General features: G+C 40.9%; 2 protein-coding genes across 5 annotated transcripts in view; one reads left to right on the top strand and one right to left on the bottom strand.

The window, feature by feature from the left end:
* GSK3B (glycogen synthase kinase 3 beta) overlaps positions 1-8,084 on the bottom strand; it is a 208,712-nt gene extending 200,628 nt beyond the window's left edge. For 2 of the 4 annotated variants that reach the window (XM_068546674.1, XM_068546678.1), the window contains exon 1: positions 6,955-8,083. In XM_068546674.1, coding sequence (XP_068402775.1) covers positions 6,955-7,042 — 88 coding nt within the window. In that variant the 5' untranslated portion in view covers positions 7,043-8,083. Of the gene's footprint in view, positions 1-6,954 lie in introns of all 4 variants that reach the window. The other 2 variants (XM_068546677.1, XM_068546676.1) reach the window with 2 other exon arrangements.
* On the top strand, positions 7,435-13,563 carry LOC137765915 (uncharacterized). The gene is made up of 2 exons (XM_068545666.1): positions 7,435-9,987; positions 11,160-13,563. The coding sequence occupies exon 1, from the start codon at positions 7,435-7,437 to the stop codon at positions 8,050-8,052; it is 618 nt and encodes a 205-aa protein (XP_068401767.1). The 3' UTR covers positions 8,053-9,987; positions 11,160-13,563.
* The last annotated feature ends 1,564 nt before the right edge of the window (positions 13,564-15,127 follow it).

The raw sequence follows: 15,127 nt of genomic DNA, 5'->3' as shown, positions 1-15,127 counted from the left end.
CTTGACTAATTAGTTGTGTACATATAATAAAATTTCATGAAGTTTGCTGTCAAATATTAAAAAAAAGAGTAGAACACTTAAAATACTTCACAACCTATAGGAAGAGATGGAGAGAAATAATCCTTAATAATGGCTAATTTGGAGAATCACATTCTAATATTACCTGGAAATATAAATACACCAGATTTACTTACGATCAATCAGTACTTTTCAATAAAAACCAGTGCTCCAACTGAACATTAAACAAAAAAATACCATATACTACTTATTTTTCTTTTTGTGCTGACATAAGCCCTAACATTTTCATTTTCAATGTTTGTCTTAACAAGTTTTCCCTGAAATCTTAAAAGAATTGAGAATTTTTTCCAATATAAGTAATTAAATACTATATTTGCTAACAGGCATGCCTGAAACTAATTTCAAAAGCAGACTAATCATGAGTCTTACACAGTCACTGCTAAGTTATCAATGAAAGACTATCCTAAAAGAAAAGGCACTTTAGCTTATCTCTGGAATCCAAGTGTTAAGGCAACAGCAATCCATTCTCTATAAAATATACAATAAAGAGCAAGAGCTCTAGAATCAGAATGCCTGTATTTGAATTCTAGCAGAGCAATCTTCTAGTCAGGTAATCTTGGACAAGTTGCTTCCCTTCTCTAAATGTCATTTACCTATCTATAAGGTGGAGATAATAGTATTAGCTACTTTGTAGAGTTGTAATGATCAAAATGAGCTGTTGCATGTAAAGAATTCGGCAGATTGCTTATTAGCATTTAATAAACATTCAACAGACATATCACAAGTCAATCACGTTATTATTCACAACCCCTTTCTATTAAAGCAACCTACTTATTTTTGGCTTCCTAAGCCAAGGAATTCAACATGATACAATTAATGGTAATGAAAAAATGTAGTATTAATGTTACTGCTTTGCACCAATGTTACCAATATTTTTGCCTGCCTGCCTACCTACCATCTCTTTGGCGTTAGGGCATGCTTATTCAATCCTAGGACTGTAAGTTCATTTAAATTATACCACCATCTAAAATACAAGTTTCTATGGGAGTTTGCTAGTGGCCTAGTGGTTAGGATTCCAGGCTTTCACTGCCGTGGCCCCGGTTCAATCCCTGGTCCGGGAACTCGGATCCCACAAGCCGCGTGGTGCAGCCAAAAAAATGTTTAAAATTTTAAAAATAAATAAAATACAAGTTTCTAGGAAAATAGTGCCTCGTTTGTCAGGAATGTTTACTTTTCATTATTAAATTGATTTGAAAGGACAATCAAGAAATTAACAACTCCAAACTATATTAATAAAGGAACACGTTAAAGGTTCATATTCATGCCATTGTTGGCCATGGTATCCTGGAGACAAAAGGAAAACCTGGTTTGGCAAAATTAGTTTCGAAATAACCAAAACATCACTGCCTCAATATGATCACACTAAAATGCTTCTAAGAAAACTATTCAATACAAAAATATAAGATTCAACCATTTACAGAATTTCAACTTGCACACGCTTTGAAAGTACACCTTTCTCCCCAAAACATAAGCAAAAGTGAGAAAGATCATAAACTAAGAATCCAAATCTACAAAGTTGTGTCTCTGCATCTTGTTTCAGAACAAGTATATTACAGACATGAGCATAAACTGAAATAATTTACTTAATGTCCATCACATGCTGAATATTAACTCATTATTTTAAAAAACTAGAATAAAAACTCAATAATAAATAGAATAGAATAAATATCCCTTTATTTTATCAATTTAATGGTAGGAAACTTGGGAAAACAAATTGTTCTCCTTTAACTCTGTCAGTTTTTCCTTGCTGTTTTATTCACACAAGTCTTCATATAAATATACATTTCTACATCGCACTCAACCAAGGTCAAAGACAATTTATATAACCAAGGATGATTTGTACAACCCAAGATAGAAGCAAAGATTGCAACCTCTACTTTAAAACCAGTGAACCATGAAAATGCTTCTATCCTTGCAATCATGCAAGGTTCCCTCTCCATACTATCCCCTCCAACCCCTCCCCCCAAAAAATAGGCTAGAAAATGATGCTAAACATTCCAATAAATTCATTTACTCATGCTGATTATGTTCTTAGTAGAACAATATCTGGGAAATCAGGTTGGTTCTGTTAGTACCAGCATATAATCCCATCACACCCACGTGCTCTGCCCCTCCATTCTCCACCCCTGGAGCATCACAAGAGACACCACAATCCCACAGCCTGCCCAATCCCACCCCTGTCCCACAATCCCATGAGAGTTATTAAATGTATGGAACTGCGGCACATGCACGTTTCACAGCCTTCTCTACACATAATGCACACACAAAAACAGAGCTCCCTTGGTCTCAGAATCTGCTGCTGACACTTAAGAAACTCTGGCTTCCCCAGCCTTGCTGTTTCTCCGAAACAGTATCTCACACCAGCAACCTAAGTCCAAAACAAGGGGCAGACAGCACAGGGTACAAGTATATACTGATTTTCAGCTGAACTATGCAAGTGAAATGAGAAGATGTCGCCTCATTTTCTAAATGCAATTCCCAAACAGTCATAAATTGATTTGTGAACCTCTGGGTTCCCTTGAAGTTTTTTCTTAGTATCTGTGCCTTAAAGTCATTTCACAATTAGCATTCTAGAGGTGCATGTAACAAGAGAGCATGCAATTTTTATATGAAGGTCTAGTTTTTTAAACAACTCTGGAAAGGTCTGGTTGGGAAAGGAATGAAAACAATGAAAATAAAAGTCTGGTTTTCAGTTTCACACATGAGCTCTCTTCCACAATGAATAATCTAGAAATTGGTTAAATTCTAATAACCTGATTTTTATATGTCACAAAGAGATTAAATTCCCTCGGGAATAGAGAAACTCTAAGTTGCCACCTGCTCTTTGGTTTTAGTTGCCATACAACTAAATACTGCACAGTAATATGCAACTACTATTAATTATTCACTTCACTAAAAAAAAAATTGATCTAAAAAAGTTTTGTATGAGGAAATAACTTCTCCTTGACTTAGCTAGACAACTAGCTAAATTTTCACTAACAGTTTATCAAAAAGATTTACTACTAATATTTTAACCAAAAATCACCATAGACAGTCCCTTACTTTCTCTATTTTGAGTAAAATATCATGTGATTCTACAGAAGAACTTCATAACTATTTACATTTATTTAATAACACTTGAATATGGATGAGGACAAAAAAAATGGGTTCACCATAGTGAGTAAAAAAAAAAAAAAAATTCAGGGGCTTCCCTGGTGGCACAGTGGTTAAGAATCCGCTTGCCAATGCAGGGGACACGGATTCGAGCCCTGGTCTGGGAAGATCCCCCATGCTGCGGAGCAACTAAGCCCGTGAGCCACAGCTACTGAGCCTGTGCTCTAGAGCCCACGAGCCACAACCACTGAGCCCACACACCAGAACTACTGAAGCCCGAGCGCCTAGAGCCCGAGCTCTGCAACAAGAGAAGCCTCCGCAATGAGAAGCCCGTGCACCGCAACTAGAGAAAGCCCATGCGCAGCAACGAAGACCCAATGCAGCCAAAAAGAAAATTCAAATATACTGTTTTAAACTTAGCTCAACAAAAAAAGGCAAAAAATACTTGTCATAAAATCAACTTTTAATTTCTGCTGGAGTCTGCATATTACCATTATTTTAAACGCAAGGTTTACTTAAGAATAAACATTATTTTTGAAAAACTAGTTTCAAGCATGTACCGAAGATTAAATTAAAGGCTGTATAAAATACCTAAAATTTTTATGTCACAGTTTAGCCCAAAAAATATTTTCATTGTTTTCAAATAAATTACCATCGGGTTATTATAACTAGGTTTCAAGTGTGAGGTTTTTGAATCTACATAAAAAATTATTTTCTTTTTTAGGACTTTAAATGGAATGCATATAAATAAAAACCTTCAGTTTACTACTCCTGAAAATAAATCTGACAGTTTTGGGTTCAGAAAAAATTAGAAACAATTCAAGACTGTAAAGTTAAATATCATTGCCAGTAACCAACTGCTGCCTCTGAATTTCAAGAAAACCTACTGTATATTAAATTTTTAAAAAGTGAACTCAACTACCCTCTCATCTCAGCACTTTCTCAACTTTCCCATTACAATCAACAATATAACTTGGTGGTCAAATCTTCCAGACCAGTAACATCAGAATTTATTTTTAACTCCTGACTCCTTCCCAAATATTCCCCTTCAATCCAATCCAAAGCCCTGCCAGTTCTTCATTCACGCTGTCTCGCAAATGTGTTTTCATCTCATTTTCACACTTTATATTCTCTCATTCTTCATGACATACCCTACTACTTCCTAAAATGGCTCTGATGTCTTGTTTCTAACCCATCAACTCAGCTGCCCAAATCGTCTTCAAATATTTCGTTCAGCAACCTACACTAAATACCAATCTCTCTTGAATCTCAACCAAACTTACAGGCCCCCTTTGCCCTCCATCAGTTAACACGTTTCTCAAATTCCATCTCTTCTTATTTTCCTATTTAGGCCCCTTTCATTCAGATTTACTAACCTGCTTTATAAATACAAAAATACAAAAATCACTACCTCTGTGCGTCTGTCCATTCCTTCCATCTAGAATCCTCTATGCTTCTCTGTCAATTCAAGTTACTGCCTCCTTTAACATCTGTCTTAAAACACACCTCTACAGAAGTCTTCTCTCTCCGGCCCTCTACCTCATCCCTTCATTTCTTGTCCCTCTGAACGAAGCATTCTGTTTGCATTTATAATCTTGCAGCCATCATGATATTGTTTTCACATTTTGACCTATAACCTGTCTCAACAACTGACAAGCTTTTCAGGCCAAGGACTATAATTTCTTACATATCTCTCATTTGAAAAGGGGTCCCTTAGAACACTAGCACTCCAACAAACGCTTAATTACTCCCCTTTCTTCCAAAATGTCCTTAAAGTCAGGGTTGTCAAAAACACATAATTAGCACTGATCTACAACTTTTAAAATGTTAGGTTGACCTATATGGTAACAGAAAAGTCAACATTTTAACCTGCACACTTTGCAAGAGTTACTCCATCCTCAGGCAACATCCACACAGGATTCAAAGAGAATCCTGGAAACTAAATGAAAAGTCCCCAAATTTAATATTATAAGCTATCCTATTTTGCTCTCTGAAATAGATCTAATATATTAATTACCTAAAATTGATTTCGAGTGGTTTTTAAACCAAGATGAAAAACATCCTAACACTCCAGTACCACAAGAGGCTCTTAAGTAGCTATCATAAGATTTGCTTCATCATAGCAGAAAATTACCCCAGAACTTTAAAATATTCCTCTCAAATGACCCCATAAAGTGCTTAGAAAGCTTGACCATTCCCTGAAAGATGCATCATCAGCTTCCCTCTTCACATACCCTGCATTCTGAACTAGCTAGTCACCAAAAAAAAAAAAAAAAAAAAAACTTAACTCTCAAAAATAACCTCCCATTCAGTTATTACCTTAGACTACCCTGTTTCAGGCAAGTTCCAAAAGCCAAAATGAATTGAAATCCTGAGTTCAAATAAGAGTGATCATTTTATGTTGCTTAAGGACATAATCAATTTCATATAACAGCATATACTTTTTAAAAATCTCAGTTCAATCCTCTCCTTCTAGGCAGCAAAACAGTTTTTCTTTACCCTCATCATGCCCCTTTCTGGAGGAATAAGGAAACAATATAGATACTTTTGTCAAATTCTGTAAGTATGTTTAAATAAACTGTCATTAAATACCACATAAACATATCCACATATAGAGAACATGAGAACACTGGACACTTAGTATAGACTTGGACACTCAACATATACTTTTCTGCACAAATCAGGGAAGACGGTACAGTCTAGCAACAACCTTGAACACAGCCCAAGTATCCCTATTATATGCAGGACCACAGCCTTCTGCAAAACCTATGATGGAAAGGTCTAAATCCATATTCTTTCTAACTCCATAGTCTTATCTAAATTCAACAGGAAACCAATGCAAGAGTATCTTAGTCTTAAGAAGGAACCCCTGAACTCTAGATCATTTAGCAAGTACTGAGTGCAATGGCACCCTAAAACTGAACTTTAATGATGAGTCAGTGACAATTAACATTCAACTTAGCATTTGGCAACATGACAATACAAGCCCCAATCAAAACTTGGATGTACTTCCAAATTACCTCTTGATTAAACGTTAATTCCATAGTGGTAGATTGGTAATGTCAAAATGGGAAGGTTAAGAGATAACATATTATACCACTTATCCAATTTAGAACAATGCATGTTGAGATACTACTGCTACTGCCTATCAATCAGCCCCACCGGTCCCTTCTAAAGGGAAGAATCAAAGCTTGCCTCCAAACCGGAATGTGGTTACGGAGCAAGTCCATCTCTGGATTATGAACACATACTTTGTATAGTCACACAGGCAAGAAAGAAATGTTAGGAGACAGGGACATTTAGCTCCTTTATTAAGTATACAAAACTATGATAACCCCTGAGACCTGAGCTAACTAAACTATCCCTCATTCCAAAAGACACACTCTGCAAAAGCACATAATGGTTTATGAGTCTTGTCCTTCGCTTTATTCAAAAGGATGAGCAAGTGAACACTTCCATCGCTATTCTAAGATGGAAAAACTCAACCGCTTGATAAAGCTATCAACTGCAAGAAAACTATATGAAAAGAACTAAGTTTCAGATCGAATCATCCAAATAAAAATCATATTCCCTCAATTCAAGGTTAATAAGACCGGGGGAGGGGATATGGGAGGAGAGAAAAGAGGGAGCTGCCTCATCCTTGACTGAAGACAGGTTTTTGCCCTTTTCCATTACCTCCGACTGTTATATCAGAAGGTCTCATATTTTAAGATCCTGATATTTTAAAGTCTCTTATTTAAAGGATGAGGTGGAAAAGGGGTGTAAAATAAAATCAATACTCACTGCTAACTTTCATGCTGCCAAACGCTGAAGGCTGCTGCACTGGCTTGCAGCTCTCCGCAAAGGAGGTGGTTCTGGGCCGCCCTGACATGATCACTCTCTTTCCGAATCACCTTCTTTTCCTTCCTTCCTCCTTTTCTTCCTTTTGTTTTATGTTGGGGTGTTAGGTTAATGATAAATGCAGCATTAAGTTCTCCCACAAGAAAAAGACTTCGTCCTCTTGGCTTTTCACTCCTTTTGTACAGCTATAAAAAAAAGCGAGCGATGTATTTCTCCTTGAAGACAGATCAGTACGGGTATTTAACATATAGACTGATCGGGAGCTGGGAAAAAAATACAATTCTTTCCCCTCCCTTTCCTTGGAGGGGAGAAATGGTTGGGAGGTCCTAAAAAATATATATCACGTGAAACGGGGGCAGATACTTGATTGAAAATAAGTACTCTGAATATTATATTTTCCTCGGGGATTTTTTTTCCGAGTCAATGAAGAAGGGAAGCGGCGGAAGGATCACGAGTCTCACGCTTGAAAAGAAAGGGGGATGGGAAGGAGGGAGGGAGAGGGAGGGGGTGGCTCGGAGATGCGTCGGGAAACGCTGCGGCTCCGACAGCGGCGGGATCCGGCAGCCTGACGGCACGGGCCCGGCGAACTGGAAGGCGGCGGAGTCGCGAGTCAGTCAGAGGCGGGCGGTGGCGGTGACTCCTCTCCTCATTGCGCCAGGAGCAGCTGCAGGCGGCGGCTGGATCCAGCGGCCATGGCGGCGGCGGTGGCGGAGGCAGCTCCCTTCAGACCCCGGGCAGCGGCTCCTCGACTGCTCCCCATACGCCGGGGACATGGGAACCCAGCAACCGCTTCCGTCCCTCGGGGCCCCCTCCCCCGTCCAAGGCACCAGCGCGGCCGCCCTCCCGCCCCTCGCTTCTGCACGGTCCCGCTCAGGAAGTGTCCGCGCTTTGCCCCCAGCCCGGGCCCTGTCAGTGGCTGCGGGGCCGGCTCCTCCTCGCTTCCTTCCTTCCTTTGTCACTCGGCCCGGGCGGCGGCGGCGGCGGCAGCGGCAGCGGCAGCACAAGCCTGCATTCGCCCGGGTCGGGGGCAGCTCTGTGTGAGGAGTGCCGTCTGCGCAGCCGCCTAGCTTTTCCCCACTCCCCCTCCCCCCTCCTACTCGTCCTCCGCCTCCTTCCTCCCCCACCCAGCCTTACACCGCCCAGCGCCCCCGCGTCCGCGTAACAGGCATCTGGGAATCGCCGGCCGAGCCGAGTGTCCTCCCCCTTCGGCAGGGGAGCCGAAGCCCGAGCGGAACCAATCACGGATGTCGTTTGTTTGCGGATCCTCCCGGAAAAAGCCGATCGACCTGAGGAGCCAATTAGAAAGTGTCGCTGGAAATTCACGCCCAAGGACGGAAAATGCCGAAGATAGCCGACCGAGAAGAAGGTGGGTTCGCCTTGTCTTGTGGCTGGCTGGAGGAGAAATTCGACAATGGCAACAGTGACCAATCAGAGTCGCCGGCCCTCAGGAAAAAGCTTGAAGAGTTAAGGACGGTGAAGCTCGGAGTCGCCGGTGAAACCGCACGGCTGGGCGCCGGGGCCGCTTTGTAATTGGCCGAAACTCCGCTGGGAGTGCACCTCCCTCGGTGATTGGTGAAGGAATGGGGCTTCCGAGGACAGTCTGGCCAGTCAGGACGTCTCCTCCCTCGACGAGGTGGGGAGAAGTTGAGAGCGAAGGGAGGGCATCTATAAAGCGCCTTCTCATTGGCCTGAAGCTCTGGAGCCGGAGTCGGGGCAAAAGGGAAAAGGAGGGAGGTCGAAACCGGTAGCGGCAGCCAATCGGCCCTCGCTGCCGTCCAATCGCAAGACCTAGCTGCAGTGTGATTGGCCTTCGGCCTTCGGCCTCCGGTGGCGGTCCCAGGAACGGGGAGAAGCGCGACTGGGGTCGTGGCGGATGGTTAGACGGGCTCGCCTGCGGCTACTTGCAGCTTGTGTGGAAACCGCAGATAGGGAGCGGGAGCCCTTCGCGAGCCGGTGTGAAACTGCTGCGGTCGGCGGCGCTGGGCTCGGAGCGCTCGAGCGAACTGAGGGTTGAGGGGTCTCCCCACCCACTGGAGGCTCTCGGCGGGGCGGGGCTAATTCTGCGCGCCCGAGGCGCCCCTCCGCCCAGGAGAGCGCGTCCTGAGCGCCGGCGTCTTCCCCGGAAGGGCCAGACGGATCCAGGGCGCCTCCCCGGCTGGGTGCGAGTTCTTGGGCGCTAAACTGAGAACAAAGCTTCCAGAGAGGCAGCGCCCCTCGGTGGCCGCGCCCCGCCCAGTCGCGGAGGCCATTGATAAGAGTGAGGGCGACTGCGCCTCGTGCGCCAGGCCAAGCCTGGCCGGCCTTCCAGAAACGCCCCTGAGAAATGAGCTCATGCTGGCTGCGCGCGCTCCTCGGGCGCGACTGCCCAGCGCAGAACGGGCCCCAAAAGCAGGTGAGGGGAAGTGCCGTCAGGTCGGATATCCCGAAGACTGAGGAAACGGGGAGTCAGAATAGTCCGTTGTAGTTTTTGGTTCTTTGGAACTAGGGTGATCTATAAAAGTACTATATAAGTTGGTTTCGCACGTAGGCCAGTGGTCAGATTCCCGTGGTTTGCCTAAGGACAGTGAGGTATGGCTACAGAAAAAGTAGAAAGGACAGTTGCCATCAATCCCGTGGTGTCTGTAATTTCCACTTGCAGAGTCATCCCTTTCTGTTAAGATACTATCTCTGGGCGCACATATAAAAATACACATACTTGGTCAGGTTAACTACATGTTGCTTTGGAAAACTGATGAGGAAGTTGGGACAGAACAAAGTAAGCTTTGATGGGAGAACGGAAAGGTCTAGATAGTGTTTGCAAACTCAGATGTCTACAGGGGCCAGAAAAGCAAAGCAAATGAGTGAAACGCCTGGTGTAAAACAATAGGGAATGATAAGCAACGTGGCAAATTGGAGTGTCCGTGCTGTAACTGAAAGGAGCAGCTGTTCGGCTCTAGCAGATTGTTGCCCTGAAGAATGTGGATCCAGTGTTCTGAGGTATTCTGTTTTTTTCCCCCAAGAGAAACTAAAGCAGGATTTTTGTATGAAACCCCTCGATTTTTACACCAATATTTCCAAACCCTACAGGCCGAATTAAAAACATCCCGGGGTAGATGTGGCCAACATGCAATCAATTTGTAATCTCAAACCTGGACATAGGTTTTTTAATATAGCCCAGGAGTGGTAGCAGCTCTTGTTCTTTGCAATGAAGAGAGGTTTTTGATATACCCCAGGAGTGGTAGCAGCTCTTGTTCTTTGCAGTGAAGAGAGAACATGAGGCTTCTGGATGTCATGGAGAAGGGTAAAGAATATTAAAAGCAAACTCAGTGCATGGCAATTTTGTCAAATGATTGTTGCCTCTCCCTGCAAACTATTATGAAAGACCTTTGCCACTAGTCCCTAAAACAGAGGCAAAGCTCGAAATCCTGCCTTCCTCTTTACTCCCCATCCCTACTCCCAGTTATACCAGCAGGAAAGTGAATAACAAATGTTTAGGTTATACAAACTGGAAACATGGCTATTCTTTTGTATATAATAAAGTACAAAAATAGTCTACCTTAAGGTTATGATTAGTAGCTTTACTGTTGCTGCCTTCAAATATTTTGAACTGATGCTGTTTAAAATAAAAAAATCTCACCAAGAGGGGGGAAATTTTATAGGAAAAAAAAAAGTAGTTCAATCTAGAATTAGGACATAAGGAGGGAGAAGTTTAGGAAAAAATATAGAACCACTGAAATTAACATTCCATGATTGTTTCTCTGACCTTTCAAATTCTTCCTCTACCTTCCCACCTGCTGTCAACCATTTATCAGTTTTTAATAATTTTAATAGTTAATGCTTCCTGAGTGTTTATAATGTGCCAGACAATGTTCTTAAGTGCTTCACACATGCTATCTCAAATTATAATCGTATGATGTAAGTACTGTTATCACCTCCGCTTAAAAGATGAGGAAACTGAAGGTCAGAAAGGTGTACTGACTTATCTAAAGTCCACAGAGCTAAAGTAAGCAGAACCAGGATTCAGATCTCTTGTACTTCTCTCTCAAACATAGTCCCCACCTCTCCTGGTCTTGCTTTATCTTAACTTCTAAGCCTTATGTCTTCAACTGTGTGTGCCTGGTTGTGAATACATCCCCTAGTTTGGTTTCTAATGGTTTGGTTTCCTTTAGGGCTCATCAGGTGGTACCTTGCAAATATCAGTGATTCTGAGCCACAGTAACCAACCAGAGGACTAGAAAAAGATGAATATAGGAAAGCTGGGTGATACACAACAGGTAAGTAGTGTAGTAGAGGGGGGGAAAAAAAGAGATTGGTGAGCCTGTCCACAAGGTAAGAGTTATAAATTAAAGTGCACAATGAACTGGCTTCTATAGTAATTACATGTATTTGTATAGCACTTTGCACTTAGGAAGTACTATTACGTTAATGAAGTTTATGAAGTACTGTTATGGAACTATTATTGTTTTTACAAATGAGGAAACTACACACTAGAGTAAGTGACTTGCTCAGAATCACTTAGCTGCATTTTTAATTGAAACTAGAAGAAAATGTATGCAGGTTTAATAATGAAGATAGCAAATAGAATATGAGATGCTGTTTATTTAGATGAACCCAGGGTCAGTCAGTACAAACAGAAGTTCACAAGCAAACTCTTCCTAGGACCTCATTTAGTTAGCCAACGTATATTAAACACCTAAATGTTGTTGGGTGCTGGCCTTCAAAATTTAATAAGATATGGTCTCTGCTCCAGATACTTGCAGTCAGATACTATAAGATGGAAAAGAGTTGTTTAGTAATGAACCCTAGGAAAACCCTCCAATAACAAGGTCAATGTGAAGATGAAGAGGAAGGAACAAATTTTGCATTTACTGAGTGCCTGTTCAGTCCTTCCCTAAACCTCAAGAGATTGCCATTATTAACTCTTTTGTTAATAGATTGGGGAGGGAGGATGAGCAATAAGTACATTGATGAAGGCCACACAATTAGAAAATGGCAGAGCTGGAATGGAATCTACAGCCGAGTATATTTGATCCAGCTTCTTTATATTAGATTACTCTGCTCTCCATCAAAAAACAACATTGTTTATCCCATTTATGTAAAACTGCATATGTGTGTGTGCTTGCACACCCACACATAGGAGTCTAGAAATATTCATTTTGATGGCATTTTGGATGATACTTATTGTATTCATGATTTCCAGTATTGTCTTCATTTTCCACCTTTACATAAGAAACAAAATACTTAAAAAGAGAAAACAAAGGTAAGACTGCAGAAGAACCAAAGAAAAAAAGTAGCAGTGTGAAATTGCTCAATTTGATTTATAGGACACTGTGCCAAGTCTTAGGAATACAGGAGTGTGAAGATGAATAAAAGTCATTCAGAGGTGACTGTCTTGCTTCAGTCTTAGGGGGAGCTCTTGTAGAGTGGAGACGTGTAAACAGACAACACCACAATGTCATCTGGGCAGCTATGGAAGAAAAGCAGCCCAGAGATCATTTTCCAAGCTGTATTTAAACTACCGGTCTCCAAAGTTGCGTGTATATACCCAGAGGTTGTATAGGATGATCCTTTGGAGTGCTAGAACTACTAAATCTTATTTTTATCTTAAAACGTAAGAAATTACCTTTCCAATGGTTAATTTACTGGTAGACAGTGGTGCCCTCCTCAGTCCCTATGTCAAAGGAAGGGGTCACATGGTCCACCATACAGTTTTCCTAAAGGAAGGGGATGAATCCACAGCCTAGAAGGGATTGTGAATATACGGTACCCTCCTGCTTTTTAAAATTTTCAGCAACATATGACACTTTACTTGTGCTTAATTAATGGATTTGCAGTCATATTATTTGATTTTTAACTAACTTGACCCTCATAGATTGAAAATGATTCCTGCAAATAAAGTGTAAATAAAAGAACAAACAAAATGGCAAAGCTCACATTCTCCTCTTAGTAGGAACGCTTCATCAGTCACATCAATAGGTTAAAAACAGCAATGAGCTAATCAAATTGGACAAGAAGTAGGCCTGAAATTTTTGGAATTCTCAAGAATTTTTGAAATATGAACCATCCACTATTTTTTAGTCAAAGTTTACCCTAAGGTTAAGTATGACAGATATAGCAAATGCCAGTGTGAAGTCTTCACAATTAGCAAAACATTTAAAGACTATGCATCTGGGACAGTTAATAATTTGGGGGGGTGGGGGATTAGCGGTGAGAATAAAATAGTATTGGGGGGACTTCCCTGGTGGCACAGTGGTTAAGAATCCGCCTGCCAACGCAAGGGACACGGGTTCGAACCGTGGACCAGGAAGATTCCTACAAGCCGCAGAGCAACTAAGCCCATGCGCCACAACTACTGAAGCCCACGCGCCCGTGCTCCGCAACGAGAGGCCACCGCAATGAGAAGCCCACGCACTGCAACAAAGAGTAGCCCCCGCTCACCACAACTAGAGAAAGCCTGCGTGCAGCAACGAAGACCCAATGCAGCCAAAAATAAATTAATTAATTTTAAAAAAAGTATTGGGTCTTAAATAATATTATTTTAAAATATTGCTTATTATGCCTGTTATCCTTTTTTATTCCTGTATATGTCTTATATATACATATCATATTAGCTCAAGAGTATATGTTTTATAAATATGCAGAATATTTGGGGGTTAGCTCAAGAATATATGTTTTGTAAGTATGCAGAAATTTTGGGGGTTGATATTAAAATTTTTTACTAGTACAGTATAAGAACAAAAAAGTTTGTAGACCACGTTTTTTTTTGTTGGGTTTTTTTTTTTGTTTTTTTTAATAGATCTTTATTGGAGTGTAATTGCTTCACAATACCATATTAGTTTCTGTTGTACAACAAAGTGAATCAGCCATATGCATACACATGTCCCCATGTCCCCTCCCTCTTGAGCCTCCCTCCCATCCTCCCTATCCCACCCCTCTAGGTCATCACAAAGCACTGAGCCGATCTCCCTGTGCTATGCTGCTGCTTCCCACCAGCCAACTATTTCACGTTCGATAGTGTATGTATGTCGATGCTACTCTCACTTTGCCCTAGCTTCGCCCTCCCACCCCATGTCATCAAGTCCATTCTCTATGTCTACCTCTCTATTCCTGCCCTGCAACTAGGTTCATCAGTACCTTTTTTTTTTTTAGATTCCATATATATGCATTAGCATACGGTATTTCTTTTTCTCTCTCTGACTTACTTCACTCTGTATGACAGACTCTAGGTCCATCCACCTCACTACAAATAACTCAATTTTGTTTCTTTTTATGGCTAAGTAATATTCCATTTTTTATATGTGCCACATCTTCTTTATTCATTCATCTTGTAGACCACTGTTTTAAACAAAGATTAGTTTTTTAGATGATGGAAGAGAAGAACATTCTGGGCAAAAAGAAGTTATGCAATGGCGGAAATATGTTACAAGGTATTCAGAGAACTGGAGGTAGCTTGAAATTATGTAGCATGTAAGATCTGGGCCTAGAGAAAAGAAAGGGAAACAGACTCAGATAATAAAGGTGTAGTTAAGTAAATTATGTTCTACTAAGTCCATATTATGTAAACAGAAAAAAGAATAAATACAAAGACTAATAGCAACTCAATACTAATTAAAAAATATAGAACTTGATTGTATATTACCATATTTCCAATTCTGCAAAATATGAACATTTGGATCAAGTTTGAAAAGGAAGACAGAAATTAGAAAAATTTTGGTAATATATTGGGATATTATAGATGAAAATATTCACTTTAACTTTTCATGTCATATTTTTACAATAAATTAATGTTTGTTGGGTTTTAAAAGAAAATTGGCTCCCTTCTTTTCTTCACTGTGATTCACATATTCCTCAGAATGGCTCTCATTACATGGAATTCTTAACAAAAACTCCAAATTCCTCAGCAAAGCTTTCCAATGCTAACATTTCTACTGATGATAATCCTTTGTAATATAAATTATATACTGTATTAATAAAACTAGCCAACATTTGTTACATGCAAGACATCTGCTAGGCACCTGATATAAAGAAGTACATGAGCCACCTGAGTGGCTCTGTGCCCTCGGTGAACTTATCCTCTGGGGAAACAACCTCATGAAAAGCTAAATAAGTAATTATTTAAGATCATATTTGAATCCAT

This window comes from Eschrichtius robustus, chromosome 6, assembly GCF_028021215.1.
Source record: "Eschrichtius robustus isolate mEscRob2 chromosome 6, mEscRob2.pri, whole genome shotgun sequence".
Taxonomy (NCBI): domain Eukaryota; kingdom Metazoa; phylum Chordata; class Mammalia; order Artiodactyla; family Eschrichtiidae; genus Eschrichtius; species Eschrichtius robustus.
Note: the sequence above shows the minus strand (reverse complement) of the source record. Positions and strands in the feature narration are given on the sequence as shown.